Source organism: Cibotium barometz, chromosome 17 (genome assembly GCF_041138505.1).
Source record: "Cibotium barometz isolate CiBa-2024 chromosome 17, ASM4113850v1, whole genome shotgun sequence".
NCBI lineage: Eukaryota > Viridiplantae > Streptophyta > Polypodiopsida > Cyatheales > Cibotiaceae > Cibotium > Cibotium barometz.
The window spans coordinates 53,718,783-53,739,306 of NC_141062.1; the positions used below are offsets into that span (position 1 = coordinate 53,718,783).

General features: G+C 44.8%; 1 protein-coding gene across 2 annotated transcripts; it reads left to right on the forward strand.

Moving 5' to 3' along the window:
• The first annotated feature begins 1,520 nt into the window (after nucleotides 1-1,520).
• On the forward strand, nucleotides 1,521-20,152 carry LOC147630169 (shaggy-related protein kinase epsilon-like). 2 transcript variants are annotated; one of them, XM_086811812.1, is made up of 12 exons: nucleotides 1,521-2,120; nucleotides 2,393-2,698; nucleotides 2,887-2,979; nucleotides 3,385-3,444; nucleotides 3,630-3,902; nucleotides 4,014-4,088; nucleotides 4,232-4,288; nucleotides 4,403-4,594; nucleotides 4,891-4,986; nucleotides 19,295-19,378; nucleotides 19,473-19,575; nucleotides 19,656-20,152. In XM_086811812.1, exons 2-12 carry the CDS (start codon nucleotides 2,534-2,536, stop codon nucleotides 19,733-19,735), a joined length of 1,278 nt encoding a protein of 425 aa, XP_086667938.1. In that variant the 5' UTR covers nucleotides 1,521-2,120; nucleotides 2,393-2,533; the 3' UTR covers nucleotides 19,736-20,152. The 2 variants fall into 2 exon arrangements, with proteins under 2 accessions (XP_086667938.1, XP_086667937.1); XM_086811811.1 differs by having other exon boundaries at nucleotides 1,548-2,115.
• Nucleotides 20,153-20,524: the final 372 nt, after the last annotated feature.

The following is a 20,524-nucleotide window of genomic DNA, read 5'->3' on the forward strand; positions in this document are numbered from 1 at the left end:
AGGGAGGCCGTTGGAAGGAGAACTATAAACCATATCTTACGTAGCTACCACACATACACACACATTATTTACTACATAAGAAGTATACACTCTTTGTAAACGTAACCAAAATACCATTGGCATAACCAAAATACATACCAATGGCCTCAAAAGGGTTGTAGCTAAATGAAATGATCACGTCTATGTTGGAGTATATTGAGAAGATAGAAGCACCCTGTAGCTAGAAGGCGAACTCTAGGAGCTTGGCTTTGAGGGCTAGGTCACGCCCAACGAAGTCACCCATTGGATTTCAAGAGCTAGCATGTGAATGACTTCTAATGCAATGCCTTCATGCCAAAGTTCGCCGCTCCAAACCTCCCGGTTGAAATCCGGTGGCACTATGCCCACCAGTCTCTCAGGTTGTCGTCCCATGTGTAGATCGGATACTTGATGAGGGACGTACGTTGACGTGAAGCTGGTGCAAGCGTTGTATGTAGGGATTTAAGAAAAAGAAAAAGTTGTAGTGTGGACACCTAATGAGGAACGCATGTTGATGTGAAGCTGATGTAGGAGTTATACGCATTTGAGGATGTCTGCATATGGAGCAAGGATAGTGAAGCGCAAGAGAGACGTCCAAGGTTGATGGAGAGCACTGGTGTAGGAGTTATATGCCTATGAGGGATGTATGCATGTGTGGTGATGCGAGCAGGTCGGAGCAAGAATAATGAAGCCGAGGAGAGGCGTGGGCCGATGGACAGCATTAGTGCAGGAGTTATACACTTATGAGGGACGTATGCATGTGGTGATGCGAGCAGGTCGGAGCAAGGATATTGAAGTGCAAGAGAGAAGCCCGAGGTTGATGGAGTGCTGCTCGAAGCATCCACAGTGAAGCGTAATAGGGACTCAGGACCGCTGAGGCTGATGATGTGACATCGAAGAGGAGTGGGGCATTTGAAATTGAAGCGTGAGCATCACGCTCACACTTGGGCTGCTATCACTTGGCGCTCCCCAAAATTACAAACGTCAAGGCATCGTTGTCCAATCTTTTGACCATGCTAAACACATCTTCAAATTCTAAAATTTAAAATTTATCCCAAGTTTCTCGAACCCCTAAGTAAGTGGGAGCTTTGTGAACCTCTTCCCTAAGATAATATAAAAAAGAGGTAAGAAAAGAGGGAGAGTTAATAAAAAACATTGAGGTTTGAAAGAGGGGATGTGGGCGATTACGCAAGGATTGTCTCGCAGTGCCACTGCTTGCTGTGAGTATCAGTATGCAAGGTGCAACGAAGGCGCGCAAGCCCTTGGCTTTTTGCAGCCAATTTCAAGCCAGCAGGCGAAGAGTCTCGAGTGTGGACCAGTGTGCCGGGGGCCGCGGCCCGGCAGGGGGGAGGCATGCATTCAAGTGAGAAATGAATGAAGGGTGTCGTCACGAGGCGCCCACCAACGGCAACCAAATTAAACGGATAATTATTAATCAAATTGGGAGGAGGGAAAATAATAATAAAAATATGAAAAAAGGCCGGCGAAGGGGCGCAATGCAAAGGGAAAGGGTGCATTTGACCTAGGTTGCCCAGCAGGTCCCTAAAAAAAAAAGAAAAAAGAAGAATAATTTCTCGCACCCTCATTCTGTTTGGGAAAAAAGAGGCGGAGATAGAGAGAGGGGGGGGGGGCCTGCTGCCGCCATAGCCAGCCCCTTTGATCAAACCTGTTTTTTTGCTTTCTTGGGTGTGCTTTTTGGGCAGCAAAAAAGCAAGCATTTAAATGGCTGAAATGGGATCTTCATCCTCATCAACTTGGAGCAAAAAAAGCCATCATCATCATTGATCAACACCGTCCTCCCTTTCTCGATATCTCTGCATACCCCGTTCCAGATCCACTATTTCTGCATCTCCCTTTCTCCATCATTACCCACTGAAAACAAAACAAACAGCAAAGTAAGAGCAAGAAAGAAGACTTACAGAGTCTACTGCCCACATCGCCCATCAAACCCATTTCTGTAAGGTGTGCGCGCGCGCATAGTTAGCAATGGCGAATTTGGCCCCTTCCTGACAACCCCCCTCCGTTCCTCTCCTTCCCCTGCATGTGATGCGCCGTCTGAAGAGCATTGCGTCTGGTCGTTCCTCCTTCTCTGACAATGTAATGTAATGCCTTCCCCTCTCAACTCTTTCTTTGTTTTTCTGTTCCTTTTCTTGTCCACCCGTCCCACCCACCACAGCTGCATCTTCACCCCACTGCTGATCGTGGGCGCCGTGCACATATGCTTCACAGACACAGACGCCCGCAATTTTTTAAAACAAATCGCTCCGTTTCCACATTGGGCAACCTTCTATGCATCCCAATTTCTCTGAATTGAGCATCTTGTGAGGTTTTACAGCTTCCCTAACCCTAACATTGTGGTCGCGTTTATATTTAGCCTGGCGACAGCAGTATCAAGAGGGCAAAATTCGAACAAGAGGAGCTGGAAAAGCAAGCAGCACAGAGCAGCATCGCAGAGGCCCCCAGCAGCTCAGGGTTGTTGGTGGTGGGCAGCAACAACAGCAGCTCAGAACGGCATATGGCCTCTGTAAGTGCGGGGCCTCTATCTGCCGCAAAAGTGGGTAGTAGCACAAGTGTTGTGGTGGGTGGCCTCAAAGCTGGAGTGAGCGGTGTTGAACAGCTGCCCAAAGAGATGAATGAAATGAAGATCAGAGATGATAAGGCTGACACCAGTGAAGACAAGGTGGGTATATCAGAGCACAATTGTATTCTCGTATATCAGGTATACGGGTCATCATTTTTGTGGCAACCCTCGACCCTCGTATCTTGAGGATTTAGAGCTTCCTTGCTCTTGCTTTGCATCAATTTTTTCTTATCATTTTTCTGATCTGTTGGTGAGATGAGTACCTTTCTCTGGTGTTGCCAAGGCAGGACATCGAAGCAGCCATCGTGGATGGAAATGGAGCTGAGACTGGCCATATAATTGTGACTACCATAGGTGGAAAGAATGGTCAGCCCAAGCAAGTGAGTTGATTTGTAGTGTACTGCACTGTTTTTCTCATGATTATGATAACCACAGAACAGAAAAATGGTCAATTCAGGATGTTTACGCACTGATTTATGATGGGCAGGCAATGAGGTTGATTTTTAGTGTGCTGCACTGTTTTCTCATGATTATGTTATTGACAGATCAAAAGAATGGTCAATTCAGGGTGTTTATGCACTACTTTATGCTGGGTAGGCATTGAGGTTGATAGACAGGGAAGACTCCCTGTCAAAGCCCTGACAGCCCTTTCCCATTGTTGGATTTGTCAAAAGCACGATGGGCAGGGAGTAGTGTATAAACACCCTCAAGCTATGGAGTTCATTTATAGTGATTCTTCACTCTGTAGTTTGTTTTGTATTGACTGAGTGCTACTGCTACGACAGACCATCAGCTATATGGCCGAACGTGTAGTTGGCACTGGCTCTTTTGGTGTAGTTTTCCAGGTAATTGATCATCCCTTAGCTAATGTGAACATTTAAATGGTTTGGTGCTTCACCTGACCTTGTGAGAATTGGGGTTTCATGCTAGTCAATCTATACTATTTTTCATGGTGATGATTGATGTGGGTGGAGATTCAAGTGATTTGAAGGTGTAACAGGGGAGTTCACTTCTGCTTCTCTAATTGCAGGGAAAATGTTTGGAGACTGGGGAGACTGTTGCGATTAAGAAAGTGCTTCAAGATAAAAGATATAAAAACAGGGAGCTTCAGATTATGCGGCTGTTGGATCACCCCAACATTGTGTCTTTAAAGCATTGCTTCTACTCATCAACTGAAAAGGATGAGGTTTTTCTAAACTTGGTCTTAGAATACGTTCCAGAGACAGTCTATCGGATTGCTAAGCATTACAACAGGATGAATCAAAGAATTCCGCTTATCTTCGTGAAGCTATACACATACCAGGTTATTGTTTTGAGTTCATATGATGCTGTGCACTCTTTTTGTGCTGGCATGCTTAAAGACAGGAAGTGGTTGTGAAGTCATGCTTGATAAGGTTACACAATGCATGTGCAGATCTGTAGGGCACTGGCTTATATCCATGGTGCAGTTGGTGTTTGTCATCGTGACATCAAGCCTCAAAATCTTTTGGTGGGTTGAATTCAACAAGCGTTTCACTTAACCTTTTCAAGATCATAATGAGGAGACCTATTACAAACTTGTGTCTACAGTTGTAGGTGCCTTATAACTGTAGCTTCTTTATGTCAGGCACTAATGATTGTACTCTGCTTCAGGTGAATCCTCAAACCCATCAACTGAAGCTATGTGACTTTGGGAGTGCTAAGGTTTTGGTAAGGCACTAGTGCAACGAAGCTGAGTTTTATGATTTTTCACTTGACTAGTCATCTCAGATGGTGCTCTCCTCCGGCATCTTTGAAGTTTTGTGGGTTTGTCCATGGCTGCAGGTTAAAGGGGAGACAAACATTGCATACATATGCTCTCGCTACTACCGAGCTCCTGAGCTCATTTTTGGGGCTGTGGAGTATACTACTGCCATTGACATATGGTCTATGGGCTGTGTCATGGCTGAACTAATGCTTGGACAGCCTATTTTTCCAGGAGAGAGTGGAGTTGATCAGCTGGTTGAGATTATCAAGGTAGCCTTTCTTTCTTCAAGTGTACTTTATCATAATCATAAACCGTAGTAAGAATGTTCTTTGTTGGACCTCTTTTGAAGTATATCATCTCAAGGTTGTTATTATAAGGTACTTAAAAACTTTGCAACACACTTCAAGGTTTTTTACACCCCAAGGGTGTTTGTGTTTTACCTCATGATCCCGTTGTGAGCTGCCCTGACGCCGACACTCACAATCGACATGCATTGTAAAGTCTGCATTGGAGCTCAAAATTTCAGCCGTCTTTCCTCATTAAGTGAACTGTTTTGATACCACAGGTTCTAGGTACTCCAACTAGGGAGGAGATTAAGTGCATGAACCCCAATTACACAGATTTCAAATTTCCACAAATAAAGGCTCATCCTTGGCACAAGGTAATTGGTCAAGGATTATATATTTACTCTCAAGACAATTGAATCAGTATTTAATTCCTGAAAGCCATTGGTCTGGTGCAAGTACATAAAATGAGGTGTGTGCATGTGCATGAGAGAGAGAGAGAGAGATGAATGTCTAACTGTAGACCTGAAGGGTCTATGTGATAATTGTAATATATTCATCATGCACAGTAGCATGCAAGAAAAAAGTACAGGAAAAAAAATGATAACTACATTTTACATAGTATGCATACAATTAATTAGGCGGCAAATTGTTTGAATACAGTGAGATAAGGGGTGAAAACATGATTTGAAACGCACAAATCACCACTACAGATCTACATGGGCCTCAATAATGATCAAGAAGAGGCCGTGGGATGGAAGTTTGTCAAATTTGGATCAGGGCGGCTAGTTGCATTACACTCGATGGACACTTCTTTTTTTGGATCAGGGCGGCTAGTTGCATTACACTCGATGGACACTTCTTTTTTTGGGGGAAATGTTTACATATCATAAAAACACAAAATATACAATATCCCAGACATCTCAGAGCATTCAGCTACAATTATCAGCCCATGCCATGAGCTCCATTATGAATCCAACCAAAAAGAAAAGGACTTCACATCAATGCTTCACCTTCTTCTTCTTAACTTTAATCTCACTTGCATAAAAAAGCTGAGATCTTACAAGTTTGTTGTTGGCCAAAAAAACCTCTTCAAGCAACACTGTCCCATTGTCAAAGAGCAGTTGACCAAGTGGATTCCTTGACCTTAGACACCCCCGTAGCCGCTCCGCTTGTGAAATTTCCATCCTCCTCCCCCTCCTCGTCCACAAGAGGCTGACACAAAGGCATAACCCCCCCATCATGCTCTTCCGAGACCCTACTGTTGAGGCAATATGCCTCCCTCTTTTCCTTGCTACTGAGGAACATCTCGGGTCCCATGAGTATTGACCCTCCTCCATGTCTTAACATGCCTCCACTCTCCCTCATCACCCATAGGAGATCTTGGGGCCTCCATCACTTAGCATTGCGGCCGTTTCTCTTTTCCTGTCATCCCCTTTCACCATACAATCCCTGGCATAATAGTGTCCAATCTTCACACCGATAGATTAGGAAACGAGGAGAAAGTTATCAGTTGCCGAAAGCACTTATACTCCCAGAACCATGTCTAGACCCACAAAGTTTTCTTCATCAAACCAATAGAAAAGAAAAAGAAAAAGAAAAATTTGGTGGATGCTTCTCTTTGGGCCTAGGATCTCAACTGCATCTCATTTCACTTTAGTAGGTGGCATGTAGTTCTTGGATGCATCTTCGCATAATTTTTTTAAGCACGAATGGGGAAGGGGTCAACAAGGAAAGGTGGAAGGAAGTCTGTTAAGAGCCTTACTTCATATGGGTGGAGTTAGCAAGAGATTGGCATGGGTCCATGTGCTCTATGAACTTCAGCCATCTCAGATTTTGCATCTACAATGGCTGTCATTTGTAACAATAACACGATGACTTCGAGCACGAGGTGGGGCAGCCAACTGCCTCTGTAGAGCTCATAGAGCGACGGGATGAGCACCGTTCCCGGTCCAATAAGCCATTGTTGGGAGCACCTTGCAATCTCATCAGTTGCCATTCTGGGAGACGTTGCCAGTGGTCTCTTTCATTGATTCCATCTCCACCGGGTTCTTTGCACAATTCCCCTTCCCCCTTCATCCACTTGTTGATGAGGAACTATTGGAGCCACAAGTTTTTCCACCATGTCTTGTGAGGAATGAACTCAGCTTTTGAAGTTGTAAAAGTCTCCCAAGCTCAACAAGAAAATGATGGTGAAATTGTCACCAATTGGACCCACAAGATGGCTGCCACCCTTGTTGCAGGCTGGTGGTTTTGATGTTTTTTACCTTCATCTTGTTTTCACGACGGCATTGACCAATGCCGCTCTCTTGTGGTGGAAAGTCGATGTGACACACTCATTTTAATCCGGTGCTACGTAGACATGATTATTCCCTACCCTTTAAGGCAAAGTTAAGAAGCAAATTATGGGGTGATTGGGCAATGTTTGACAGTCCACCTATAGGCACCAAGAGGTGCCTAGGACATTTACCAATAGGCAACACATTTTATGACATTTTTGTAATATTTGTGGTTTGAGAAGTGCTAGCCGACTAGCATACGACCAGCCCTCTATCAATATAAAGGGAAGCTTGAGGGGCACTTAGGGCATGTTTAGAGAGAGTGGTTTGTAGCTGCAGTACCCTAGGTAGCAACCCAACATCTACATCAGCAGAAAGCTTCCATATCAGTGTTTCCATTAATGTGCAGCATTGGGATATCAAGTATAGCATGATAGTTTTGCACAACATTTATGGTCGAGATGTCATGGCCCTGTGAAAATGGAACAGCACAAGTGTGGGCATGGTGGTTGCTGAGCAAAAATATTAAAAGATTCACATTTGGGGTGCTCGGACAAATGAAATGATGTGTGGACACTTCAGATGTGAAAGGGGGGACCAAGACATTAATGTTTTTAATGTTTTATTGATGGTTACCCCTAGGCCTCAGTGGCCCCTAGGGAACTTTAATGTTTATTAAAGTTGGGGCCCTAGGACATTTTTGGGGAGAGGCCACTCCACTTTTGGAGTTGCATGCCTCTCTCACCTCTCTCTCTCTCTCTAGCTTTTGGGGAGTCGTGCAAGAAACAAGCGTGGAAGAGAAAGGGGAAGCTGGTCGACTGCTGGATGTGGATTTTGTTGCTGTTTTCTGTGCAAAGTTGGCCGTACAGTCTACGTGTGCAGGCCGTACAGCAAGTACAGCAGTACAACTGCTGTAGTTTCTACTGCTGGTACAGGCGGCGCTGACAGGCTGAGCAGGTACAGGTGCTATGGGTTTTGACAGAAGCTGTGCTGTGCTGTGCTGTAGGTACAGTCGTACGGATAGCAGGTACAAGCAGCTGTACGACTGTTGACAAGCGACTGGTTGCAGGTATAGAACTGTACCGCTGGTACAGTCGGGTACAGAGGTCGATTTCAGGCAGCGCAGGCAGGGCCACGTGGATTGCTGGTACAGGCTGTATGGACAGGAACAGTACTGAATTACTGGTCTGTACAAGCAGGTACAGCACCTACAGTTGCAAACAGAGCTTTTCCAGAGCTTGGTTGGCGCGATAGTCAAGTGGTTGCAGGGGAAACAGTACAGACAGTCGTTGTCAAGTGCAGACTGGTATGAACTGTTCCACGGGTGCAGAACCACGTGCTGACTTGGTAAGCTCTGAATTTGTTTATCTATCTTTCTGTCCATTGGCTTATGTCTGTTGCAGATTTGTGCTATCTGGCCCTTGTGAGAGGAGGGGTTTGGTAGATTGAAAAGGGTGGAAACAGAGATTGGACAGTGAATGTATGTTTGTGTTGAGTTGTGGAATCATGTGCATGAGGTATGCCAGATGTATGCTCAAGGCTGTCCTGCTGAATGGTCTTGGCTGATCAGAGGGAAGCACAGAGTGTTGCTTTGAGACACAGATCTGTGTGTGTGAATCCTCTGTGCTTATGCAGCTCACACAAAGTGAGAAGTTTGCTGAATTTATGAGATCCCGTACAGAGCCCGAAAAGAAGAAGAAGGTGCGTTCTAAGAACCTTCCTCAGGGTCATAGTGGTGCCATCCCACAGGATCATCTTTTGGACAGTTTCCGAACATGCAGCATGCTTATGGTGCTAACTCTCAGAGTTCCTTCTTTGGACAGCCATCTATTCCTCAGCAGACTATGCATCCAGGGTGGATGTTATGACCGCATGGCACAAGTTGGATGCTTCAAAATGTGAAAATTTGGAAGATTATAACAAAAAGTTTTGGGAAGCTTTACTCCTAGTGACTTCTTACCATGCAGTGCCTTTGTCTGAGCAAGTAGAGAAGTATTGTTGTGGGCTGTCCAAAGAGGTGCGTGATTATTGTATCAAGACTCGAGTAACGAACATGTCACAGATGATAGAGAATGCTATGACAGCTAATGCGTTACTCACTGGAGGTTCATCTGGGTTTAAAGGAAGTAAGAACTCGAGCAAGAAAGCTGAAAAATCTGGGCATGCTTCGCGTGATGCTAAAGGGTCTTCAGAGACACGGTATAAGAAGTTGCCAATGCCCAAGAGAACTTCTGAGGAAAGACAGGCTTTGAGAGATGCTCGAAAATGTTTTTACTGTACTGAAGAGGGACATATGTCATTTAATTGTCCCAAGAGAAAGTCCCAAAAGGACTGTGACAATAAAGGATAGCCCAAGTCAAAGAAACCAAAACTTTCTGCAGGGTTAGTTCCTGATCTTGTTGGGGAACAGCCAGGTGGTGAAGAGACAGAGTTGTGCAGGGCATGGGGCAAAGTGAGAGATCAAAATGCCTTGATATTCTTTGACAGAGGTGCTAGAGCCAACTTCATTTCACTAGATTTGGCTGGCCGATTGGGGATTCGTGCAGAGGAGATGGGGCCGTTATATGAGGCTAACATGGCTTGTCCAGGGTATGCAGAACTTGTTACTCCTATCATTGGGAAGCTCCGGCTTCATTTGCAGGGTTACGTGGACAGCGAAGAATTTTTCATCATGCCTCTGGATGGCTGTGATGTTTTGTTGGGTATGCCATGGTGCCACAGAGTACATGCGGTGGTGGATACATACAATAGGAAAATCACTCTGACTCATAGAGGGAAAGAACATGTTTTGGATGTAAAACTTAAAGGGGAATCTGTTCCTATTGTATTAGCTTCGGCAATTTCAAGAAGAAATTATGAGTCAGGTACAGGAGCTTTTGAATAAAGGGTTGATACAGCCTAGCTCATCACCCTTTTGCTCACCTGTACTCTTAGTGTAAAAGAAGGATGGTTCTTGGCGCATGTGTATTGATTACAGGGCGCTGAACAAGAATACCATCAAGAATCGATTCCCCATACCGAGGATCGATGATATTTTGGACCGCTTACAGGACTCCACAGTCTTTAGTCGCATTGACTTGAAAAGCGGGTATCATTAGATACGTATTAGACCCGAGGATGTGCATAAGACAGCATTTCGAACCACATTTGGGTTGTATGAGTTTTTGGTTATGCCCTTTGGTTTGACAAATGCACCTGCCACATTTAACAGAATGATGGACAGGATTTTCAGGCCTCAGAGAGCGTTTGTGGGCACATTCTTTGATGATATGATTGTGCATTCACAAACTGAGGAAGAGCATAGAAGGCATTTGGCCATTGTGTTTGCAGAACTCAGGAACCATAGACTGGTTATTAATGGCAAGAAGAGTGAGTTCTTTTTGCAAGAGATACATTTCTTGGGGCATATTGTGTCTAAGCATGGAGTCCGTATGGATCCAGCATTGGGGCAGTTCTCATGCAGGAGGGACATCTGATAGCCTATGAGAGTAGAATATTGCAAGATGCCGAGAAGCATTTACAGGTTTATGAGAAAGAGATGTTGGCTGTAATTCATGCTCTTTCTACCTGGAAACACTATTTGCTTGGGGCTGATTTCACTGTGCAGACAGATCATCAGACCTTGCGTTATTTCCTCACGCAAACTAAGCTTTCAGAGAAGCATATGCGTTGGGCAAACTTTTTGTTTATGTTTCACTTTCAGATTGTGCATGTGGAAGGCAAAAAGAATGTAGTGGCAGATGCTTTGTCACGCAAGCCATAGGTCTCCGCAGTTTCACTTGCTTATCATCATGAGCTTGATGAAATGAAAGAGCAGTATGCCCATGATGAGGACTTTGAAAGGTTGTATGATCAGATGTCTGAAGGTCAGCGGCATGAGCATTATACTCTCAGAGATGGGTTTTTATTGATGCATGGCAGACTGTGTGTTACCAGGCCATTGCGCCTCAAGGTTATGATTGAAAGTCATGCTCCACCGTATGCAGGTCATAGAGGTATTGATGCTACGATAAAAGCAGTTGAGACTTTCTTTTATTGGCCAACCTTGAGAAGAGATGTTGATGCCTTTGTTAGGCAATGCATCGTATGTCAGAAGGTAAAGTTTGACCGTCAAAAGACACGAGGGTTACTACAGCCTTTACCTATTCCAGATAGACCTTGGGAGAGCATTGCCATGGATTTTATATTTGATCTTCCACGGACACAAACGAGCAATGATGGCATTTGGACTATAATATGCAGGTTCAGTAAGCAGGCTCATTTCATTCCCGTGCGTAAGACGATCAAAGTGGATCATATGGTGAAGTTGTTCATGGCGAACATCTTCAAGTATCATGGCTTGCCTACGTCTATCATTAGTGACCGTGATCCACGGATGACGAGTTTGTTCTGGAGAGGGTTGTTTGACAACATGGGTACAACTCTCAAGTTTTCATCGTCATTTCATCCACAAACAGATGGTCAGTCGGAAGAGGCTAACTCTACAGTGCTAGATCTTCTCAAGTGTTATGTGTCAGAGCACAAGCAACAATGGGAAAAGTATCTTCCTTTGGTGGAGTTTGCATATAACAACACTGTTCATACCTCGATAGGCAAGGCGCCTTTTGAGATTGTGGAAAGAGGGAAGAAGGTACCACCCATTTTGCATACAAAGGATAAGATCTTTGAGGCTGATCAGTATGTGGAAAATATGGATGAAGCTTATCGGAGAGTTAAGTTGGCACTCCAGAAAACTCAGCAGAAGCAAAAGAAAGCCGCAGACCGTCACACGTGCTTTAGAGTTTGCATTGGGTGATTGGGTTCTTTTGCGCTTTGAAAAGGCTAGACTCAAGAAGATGAAGGGTAAAGAGCGCTTATTCCCTAAGTTGAGCATGCGTTATTATGGGTCTTTTCAGATATTGGAAAAGATTGGTGAGGTAGCCTATCGTTTGAAGCTACCAGATCACTGGAAGATTCACAATGCTTTTCATGTGAGTCTCCTTAGACCTTTCCGTGGGGATGTGCCTGAGGATGTATTAGATGAGGCTCAGCCGGAAGTTGAGGAACTTGATGAGGTTCTTATTCCAGAGCAGATACTGGCACATAAGGAAAGAAAGGTACGAGGTAAAGTTTTCCGTCGCTATCTTGTGAAGTTCAAGAACTATTCACTGATGGATGCGAAGTGGATGGAGGAAGGTGACTTAACAGATTCACCTCAGGTTTTGCAGCTTTATCTCGATGCTTGAGCCGACTCTTGTTGTGGCTCATTCAGGTTCAGCAGAGCATGGGTCTGGAGCATTACCTGATGCTCAAGAGGGGGGTAGCACCTCCACTCCTTTGGTACAGACAGGCTCAGATGACATCTAGAGGTCGCTTGGTGCAGTTTTTGTCTCACCCGAAGGTACTGATGGCTGACAGTACATCTGTTTATGGGACTTCTATGATGTATGTGTACTAGTCACATTGGATGTTGTGGTTGTGTATGGTTCACAGTGGTATACAACTTGGACTATTACTACGCCATTGGTTTGCAGTGAATGTTGATACAGGTGCATGGCTTAGAGAGATTGGGACGCTGATCTTGCCATATTGTATATTTAACTCTGAATATTTTGCTGTGTCACCAGAATGCAATCGAGGACGCTTGCCATTTTTCAAGAGGGGGGTATGTCATGGCCCTGTGAAAATGGAACAGCACAAGTGTGGGCATGGTGGTTGCTGAGCAAAAATATTAAAAGATTTACATCTGGGGTGCCCAGACAAATGAAATGATGTGTGGACACTTCAGATGTGAAAGGGGGGACCAAGACATTAATGTTTTTAATGTTTTATTGATGGTTACCCCTAGGCCTTAGTGGCCCCTAGGGAACTTTAATGTCTATTAAAGTTGGGGCCCTAGGACATTTTTGGGGAGAGGCCACTCCACTTTTGGAGTTGCATGCCTCTCTCACCTCTCTCTCTCTCTAGCTTTTGGGGAGTCGTGCAAGAAACAAGCATGGAAGAGAAAGGGGAAGCTGGTCGACTGCTGGCTGTGGATTTTGCTGCTGTTTTCTGTGCAAAGTTGGCCGTACAGTCTACGTGTGCAGGCCGTACAGTAAGTACAGCAGTACGGCTGCTGCAATTTCTTCTGCTTGTATAGGCGGTGCTGACAGGCTGAGCAGGTACAGGTGCTGTGGGTTCTGACAGAAGCTGTGCTGCAGGTACAGTCGTACGGACAGCAGGTACAAGCAGCTGTATGACTGCTGACAGGCGACTGGCTGTAGGTACAGAACTGTACCAGCTGGTACAGTCGGGTACAGAGGTCAATTTCAGGCAGCGCAGGCAGGTACAGCTGCCACGTGGACTGCTGGTACAGGCTGTACGGACAGGAACAATACTGAATTACTGGTCTGTACAGGCAGGTACAACACCTACAGTTGCAAACAGAGCTTTTCCAGAGCTTGGTTGGCGCGATAGTCAAGTGGTTGCAGGGGAAACAGTGCAGACAGTTGTTGTCAAGTGCAAACAAGTACGAACTGTTCCACGGGTGCAGAACCACGTGCTGACTTGGTAAGCTCTGAATTTGTTCATCTATCTTTCTTTCCATTGCCTTATGTCTGCTGCAGATTTGTGCTATCTGGCCCCTTGTGAGAGGAGGGGTATGGTAGATTGAAAAGGGTGGAAACAGAGATTGGACAGTGAATGTATGTTTGTGCTGAGTTGTGGAATCATGTGCATGAGGTATGCCAGATGTATGCTCAAGGCTGTCTTGCTGTCTTGGCTGATCAGAGGGAAGCATAGAGTGTTGCTTTGAGACACAGATCTGTGTGTGTGAATCCTCTGTGCTAAGAGGTATTGTGGGCTGCCAGATTGGACATACAGGTGTATTCTCTTGGCTGGTTTTGTTGTACTCAGCCTTACATATTTTTGAAATTAAATAAAGAAATACCACAAGGGGCGCCAAGCTTTGGGGCCAACAGGTGTCGTTCTATTTTCAGATTTGGGGCACTCTAGCTCCAATCACATTTGTTTTATATCAGGACTACAAGTGGAAGGGTGACTGCTAGTCTACCGCACTTTGGTTTCTACCAGAGGCTGGTTTCACGAGATCTGATGTGGACAACTTTGTATATATTCATGTTTTGGCATACAGTAGTTTATGTCAAATCATGTCTTCTCTATTGTGTTATTACAAAGTTAATGAGCATTAATCGCTTTTGCTTAGTGTTAATTTACACTTTGGCATAATTAGCATGCTTCATTGGTATGAGTGTGGGGTTTGTGTAGAGGTAATTCAACTACACCAACGTCCATGTGTTAGCATATGATAGACCTCCTGAAGCATCATGTCGTCACTCGTGGGAAGATTGCCACAAAGCCGTCTTGAAGCAGTTCGTTCCCATGGACTACTAGCACAACATTGAAGCAATGTGAGCACTTTGCATAGAAACAGGTGAATCAATAACTGACTATCTGGCCTGTTTTTGGAAGTTTGTGCTCATGTTCCCAACAAGGACTAGCAACGGTTGTAAGCAGTTTGTAGATGGCTTTAAGCCATCCTTGCATGTTGATGTGCATGTAAGTCGTCCTTGTGATCTCTCATGCGGTGCATATAGCTATGACTCTTTGGTGTGGAGAGTTCCGAGTCTTGGACTCAACAATAGGCTTAGCAGAAGGGAGAAGATAGGGGTGGGTAAGGACAACCAAGCGGGAGAGCCTCGGCGTCTCGCCTCACCCCTGAAGAACGTTGCACCAAGCTAGCTGCCATGTAGTGTCCTTTTGTGACTCCATTGAGCACATTGTGAAGGATTGCCCAAAGCACCAAAAAACGTAGAATGATAAGGGCAAGCAAGGAGAAGACAAGGAGAAAGTGGTTTGTTTGCCGCAAGTGTCATTATGCTGATAGGGCCTCCTCATCTCCCTTCCCTCTCCCATGAGTATCAGAGGTGCTCTTCCCTTGGACCTGGTCTTGCGGGATCTTAGTTGTCCTAGGTCAACATGTTTATGATGACGTGTGAGGGACAAGTGAGCTCCTTGGGAATCTGGTGGTTATCTAAGATGAAATTGAGTACTTATGGTGGCTCTTCGGCCACTGACATGAACATCTTCTGAGGATCTTCCATTGGTCTACACTCCTTAATTGAGAAAACCGTCTCCCGTTGCACTTTTGGACCTCGAAGCTCTCCGGAAAATCCTTGGAAACTTCCTCTTTATGAGTTTCAACCTCAAGTGAATTCTCCACTTTCGTGTACATCGTACCGATTCCAAAGAAGGGTATTCTAGATCTAACTGATTGAAAATGAGTATGTGTATCCATCTAGAAGAAAAGGTACGCCACCGACCAAGAAAGAGTATGTTACTGACCATGATGGATACGCGTACTGATTTGTCAAAGGAAAGGCGCACCTAGTTCAAGATGAGTACATGATTAAATGCGCATGTCTGTTGGAGAAGATATGTAGGCTGTACCAATTGAAAGGGCATGTACTAGTGACACTTCATTTAGGGATTTTGGTCAACTTTTTGAGAAAATGAGATTTTTATGAGAATTAAGGAAATTTTGGCATATTACAAAATGGAATAGTAAAAGGTGTCTTTTTTTTGGGGGGAAGAAATATAAATATTCATATCATTATCAACATCTCTTTCTAGCAACACCAAGATATATAGTTACATCATCAAAATGAACACTTGGGGTTTGATACAATGCTAAAAGGCTAACTGTTGTATATATACATTTAGCCACAACAGGCACTGTTGAGTTGCGGGTTGCATACATAAATTGTTTGTTTGTAGATTTCTGATTGTTGCAAGCAAGACACAGAGGGTACTTTCAATTGGACTATTGCAAAAACCATGTGCATCCAAGTATGCATCAATCTTCTCATACCATGCTCTAGGAGCCTGCTTAAGGCCATACAAAACTTTATGTAGCATGCATACTTTCTTTTCCTGCCTCTTCTGAACCAAACTGTGAGGTTAAGATACATATACCTCTTAATGTAAATCATTGTTCAAGAAGGCAGTCTTGATATCCAAACAATGGACATGTTGGGATTCGGGGTCTCATGTGTGTGAACCCCCTGTTTGTGTGTTCGTACACGGTGTGTGTGTGTGTGTGTGTGTGTGTGTGTGTGTGTGTGCACGCGTGTTTGAAGAGCCCCTAAAAGGTTTAAGGGTTATTATGCTAAGTAGTGAGTGAACACACTCTTATGAGTGGATAGGATGTGTCATGTAGCATGCACTTATTAGTGTGTGTTATTTGTATGGGTTAAAAGATAAGGTTACAAGCCTACAAAAGCATTGTACTTTGTAAGCGAACATCGCTTCAATCAAATCAATCAAATCTATCATTGAGTCGTGCAATACTCTCTCTCTATCGTTTAGCTCTCTCTACACACACACACACACACACATCCACCTTAGCTTAGGTTCTTTTGTACATATAGTGTCTCCTTCTATTCCCTCTTCCTCCCCTTCTTCAAGTATTTTTATCATGGTCAATTAGTTCATGGGGGTCAGTGGAGACGCTGGGGCACCAATGAGAAGGGATCGAAAAAAGTCTGTGGCGATGGTTCTCACTTGGGGGGGATCTGAAACAACAACTCCAGACTGGAGACTATGTCTTGGCCTCGGGGGCTGGGATGCTAAAGGCGGGGCGGAGTGCGTTGCGGTGGGTATAGTCGGTGTCGAGACTGGGGAAGGAGGTGGGGGAGGCAGCGGGAGAGGGCTGAGGGGTGGAGAGGCCGAGGAGGGGTGTTGTTATGAGGGATCCATCGGAGAGGAAAGCTGAGGGGAGGAACCCATCGGGGGCTTAGAGAGGTCGACCGGCCTCTCTGAACCCTGGGGGTCGGGGTGGGAATCTCGACGAGGAATCGGCCGCCAAACTGGTGGGGCCGGAGGGGCCCGCTCCGAGACTGGAGAGGGCGCGTTACCAACAGGAGAGTGCTGAGATAAATGCTCATAACGGTTCTCCGACAGAACCGAAACCTCTTGAGATCTTCCAGCCTGGCGCGCACGGTGGCGGCACTCGGCTTTGGTCATCTGGTGGCCTGGGCGCGGTCCAATCGTCCGCCACTCGCTGTCCACTGGGTCACCCGAAGTCGGGGCATGGTGCTCTCGTGTTTGAGGGCCTTGCCTCTCGCTCTACCCCCTAGTGAGGGTCAGCCGAGAAATAGGGGGAGGAACCACCGGAGGTGGTCTCTTGGATTGTCGCTGAGGGCAAGCTCTAGCTAAATGACCCATCCGGCTGCAAATGAAGCATTGGCTCGAAACGCTAGCCAATGGATCAGGCGCTGGATTGAAGCCGTGTTGCCACCGTGCAAAGAAGGCCTGTGCCATACGCAATGCAAGGGGACTCAGTTGCATGACTTGGTTTAACGCCGATGGCGAGTCGAACTCCACCTGGTAGTATCTGTGCCCCAAAGGGTGAATATCGGTGATCTTGGTAAGTTCGCTAATGAGGCTGGCCTGAAAAAGATCCCTAGGCTGTCCGCGCGCAGAGCGGCTACCAACAATTTTGCAAACTGGGGTGGAGGCCTCAAGTGAGGCAGTAGTCGTTGCAAGAACTTGTAGATCCGCTTCGGAGAAGGCAATGCAAGCAACGGCGGCTTCGGTTCGGGATGATGGAGTGGCTGCCATGGGTGAAGACCAGAAAAGGCCGAAGCTTGCCGAAAAAGCTGAAAACCCCAAAAAGAAAGCACGAACGTGCATTGAGAGAAAGAAAGGAGAGGGAGGATGAAAAAAAGAAGAAGAAGAAGAAGAAGAAAGAAAGAAAAAGGAAAAAAGAAAAAAGAGAAAAAAGGGGAAAAAAAAAGAGCGAAAAAGAAAACTCTGAAGAAAAAAAGAAAAAAAGAAAAAAGAAAAGGAAAAAAGAAACTCTGAAGTCATGATGTCAAGGCATTTAGATTACCCTTGACCAAGAGTCTAATGATAGAAGCAAAATTTTGGTAGGAGCCCGGCAATGCATTGAGAATGATGGACACCAATGAATTGTTTGGATACACCTCATCCACACTTGGCAAGGTGCTCCTTCAAATCTTTGATTTTCATGAGAAAAATCCCAAGCCTCCTTGGCAGTCTTACATGAGTGAATATGAGGAATTATGCTTCTCTTCACAGACAATGCTATTAAAACATGTGCATTGGCATCATTGCCATCCCATGTAGCTTGCTAGGGGGTGTAGGATTTGCTGTCATTTGGACCAATTACTCTTTGTGGAGTTTTATGCTGTATAATATGTTGGTTTGCCAAAGGCTTTTGGGACATAGTGTAAGGTGATGATGTAAGGCCAGTGGCTATACAACAAGGTACTTAGAGAGGTGCAGCTGCAGCACTTCTTGTACTTCAGTCTATTGCAGAACAGAGATGATGGGATACCAAAGATGCTCAGGCAATGTCTATTATTGCTTTGTCTGTCAAGAGAGCAATTATACCTCATATTAGGTCATGCACAATTGGATGTTCTGTCAATGAATGATTCTATGATAGATCATCTCACTAAAGTCAAGGATTTAAGAGAACAACTCTCTGGGATTGATAAGATCGTAGATGATACACAACTATTGTCTACCACGTTGAACTCCTAGCCTCCATCCTATCTCAATTTTGTTACCTTTCAATTTCTCTTTGAGAGGTGTTCTTATCACTTTTGATGAACTAGTGGGATTAGTGCTTTAAGAGGTGCAAACAAGAACCGATCTTATGACCTCTCATGGTTCAGTACAAACATTTGTGACAAAAGGACAAAGGCAAAGCAAAGATAAAAATTCAGCCTCCTGCTTCTAGTGGCAAGAAGACCACTGAGGCTGATACGGAGAAAAAGGGTGATACGTCAAAGGCATCCATGAAGAAAGGCAAGTGCCACTATTGCCACAAAGTTGGGAATGGACTTGCATAATGTTCTGTCACATGCCTGTGAATCAAAGCAAAAGTAGCATGCCAATCTTGTTATGACTAAGGAAGAGCAGGATTGGATATTCTTGATTATGGAGGTGAATGATGATTCTTCTAGTGTCACCTTAGTATCTAATCATATTGATACATTCCAAGGTATGTCTCTTAGTGCTTCTGCTAGAGAGCACGTGGTTTGGTACATTGATATTGGTGCTACCAGACACATGAAGGGAGCTGCACAAACGCGTTGAAGAAAGTGGAAGCTGAGGAAGACTAGATGGGTCTGGCTTACTGATTGAAAAAAGCAGCTGTTGTGGCTGTCTGTTTGATATGCTGGGGAAGACAAGCTAATGTGTGGGTAGCTTGTTCAGCTGAACCCAAATACAGTTAATGGCTCTCTCCCAAAGCCGTCTTGCTGACCCCCATACTGGGCGCACGCGCACGCGCACGCGCGCGCGCGCACACACACACACACACACACACACACACACAGAGAGAGAGAGAGAGAGAGAGAGAGAGAGAGGGGAGATTTAAATAACTTGACTTGTGCAGATGTTTCATAAGAGAATGCCACCAGAAGCTGTGGATTTAGTTTCCAGACTACTTCAATACTCTCCCAATCTTCGTTTCACAGCGGTAAGACTTCAAAAACCCAGTATGTTGAAGATAAGACAACTCTTCCGGTGCAAAGGCCAGCATGTTGCTCACTGAAATTTTGGAACCTATGCAGCTGGAAGCTTGTGTCCATCCCTTCTTCGATGAGTTGCGCGACCCTAATACCCGGCTGCCTAATGGGCGCCCATTGCCTGCAGTTTTCAATTTCAAGCCCCCAGGTATGAAAGGAGGTCTGGTACAGGTCTCTCTTGTTTTTAGTTGCTCACTGAAAGGATACTTTCAATGACTATCTTTGCAGAGTTGAGAGGTGCTACCCCTGAAATGATCCAGAAGTTGATTCCAGAGCATGCTAGAAGGCAAAACCCCTTGTTGGGTTAAGCAGAGGGCATGCAAATCAGGTCATGGCAAGAAGTTGGATCATTTTTAATGGTGTAATTATGCAGACATCTCACAGGTGAAGGTTGGAATGGAACAGTTGCACTTGACTCTTCCATGAGGCAGCTGGGATGCTTAATTCATAGTTATGCTATCATCCTTGTGAAGGCTACTAAACATGGAAAAATTTGGAGATTTTGGTGCTCACAAGGAACACGCCCAAGATGCCAGAGAATTCTTTGATGCTGGTTGGAAGGGTGTCATCTGGCCTTGAGCCAATTATCCTTCTAGTTACCGTCTCTATTGTGAACATGCTTTTTTGATGAACATATTCCACAAGCATTCCCAACTCTTAAAATTTTCAGGTAGGCTCAATTTTTGTATCAATCTTGGTCTCAACAACAAATCAGTTTCCTTTAATTGTTTTTTTGTGAGTAGATACCAAGTGTGTCAAGTTTGCAAAACTCGAGAAAAGAAAGAGAATATATATATATATATATTGATGGAAGTGCTGATAAGTAGGGCTTGTAAGGGGCTCTGCTTTCTCTGATTTATTATGGGGCATCTCGTAAAATATGTTAGTAATACAGCATATTGGGAGAAGCCTAAATGAAATTTAGTTGTTGGACGGATATGTTGATATGCATACATAGTTTTCAGAAAAAAATGAAGGGCCATTACCATTGCTCCCTTTGTCAAGGAAGTGTCATACATGATGTATTCATACTGTAGGGCATCTACACACATCCCAATGTTGGGATTGTTGAAAAACCATTTGCTTAATGTTACACC

Excerpts from the sequence above, each read along its gene's own strand:
- LOC147630169 (XM_086811811.1), top strand. The coding sequence starts at position 2,065 with ATGCGCCGTCTGAAGAGCATTGCGTCTGGTCGTTCCTCCTTCTCTGAC. Across the intron at positions 4,089-4,231 it reads TCAAGCCTCAAAATCTTTTG|GTGAATCCTCAAACCCATCA; the intron begins GTGGGTTGAATT and ends ACTCTGCTTCAG. Across the intron at positions 4,987-19,294 it reads AGGCTCATCCTTGGCACAAG|ATGTTTCATAAGAGAATGCC; the intron begins GTAATTGGTCAA and ends TGACTTGTGCAG.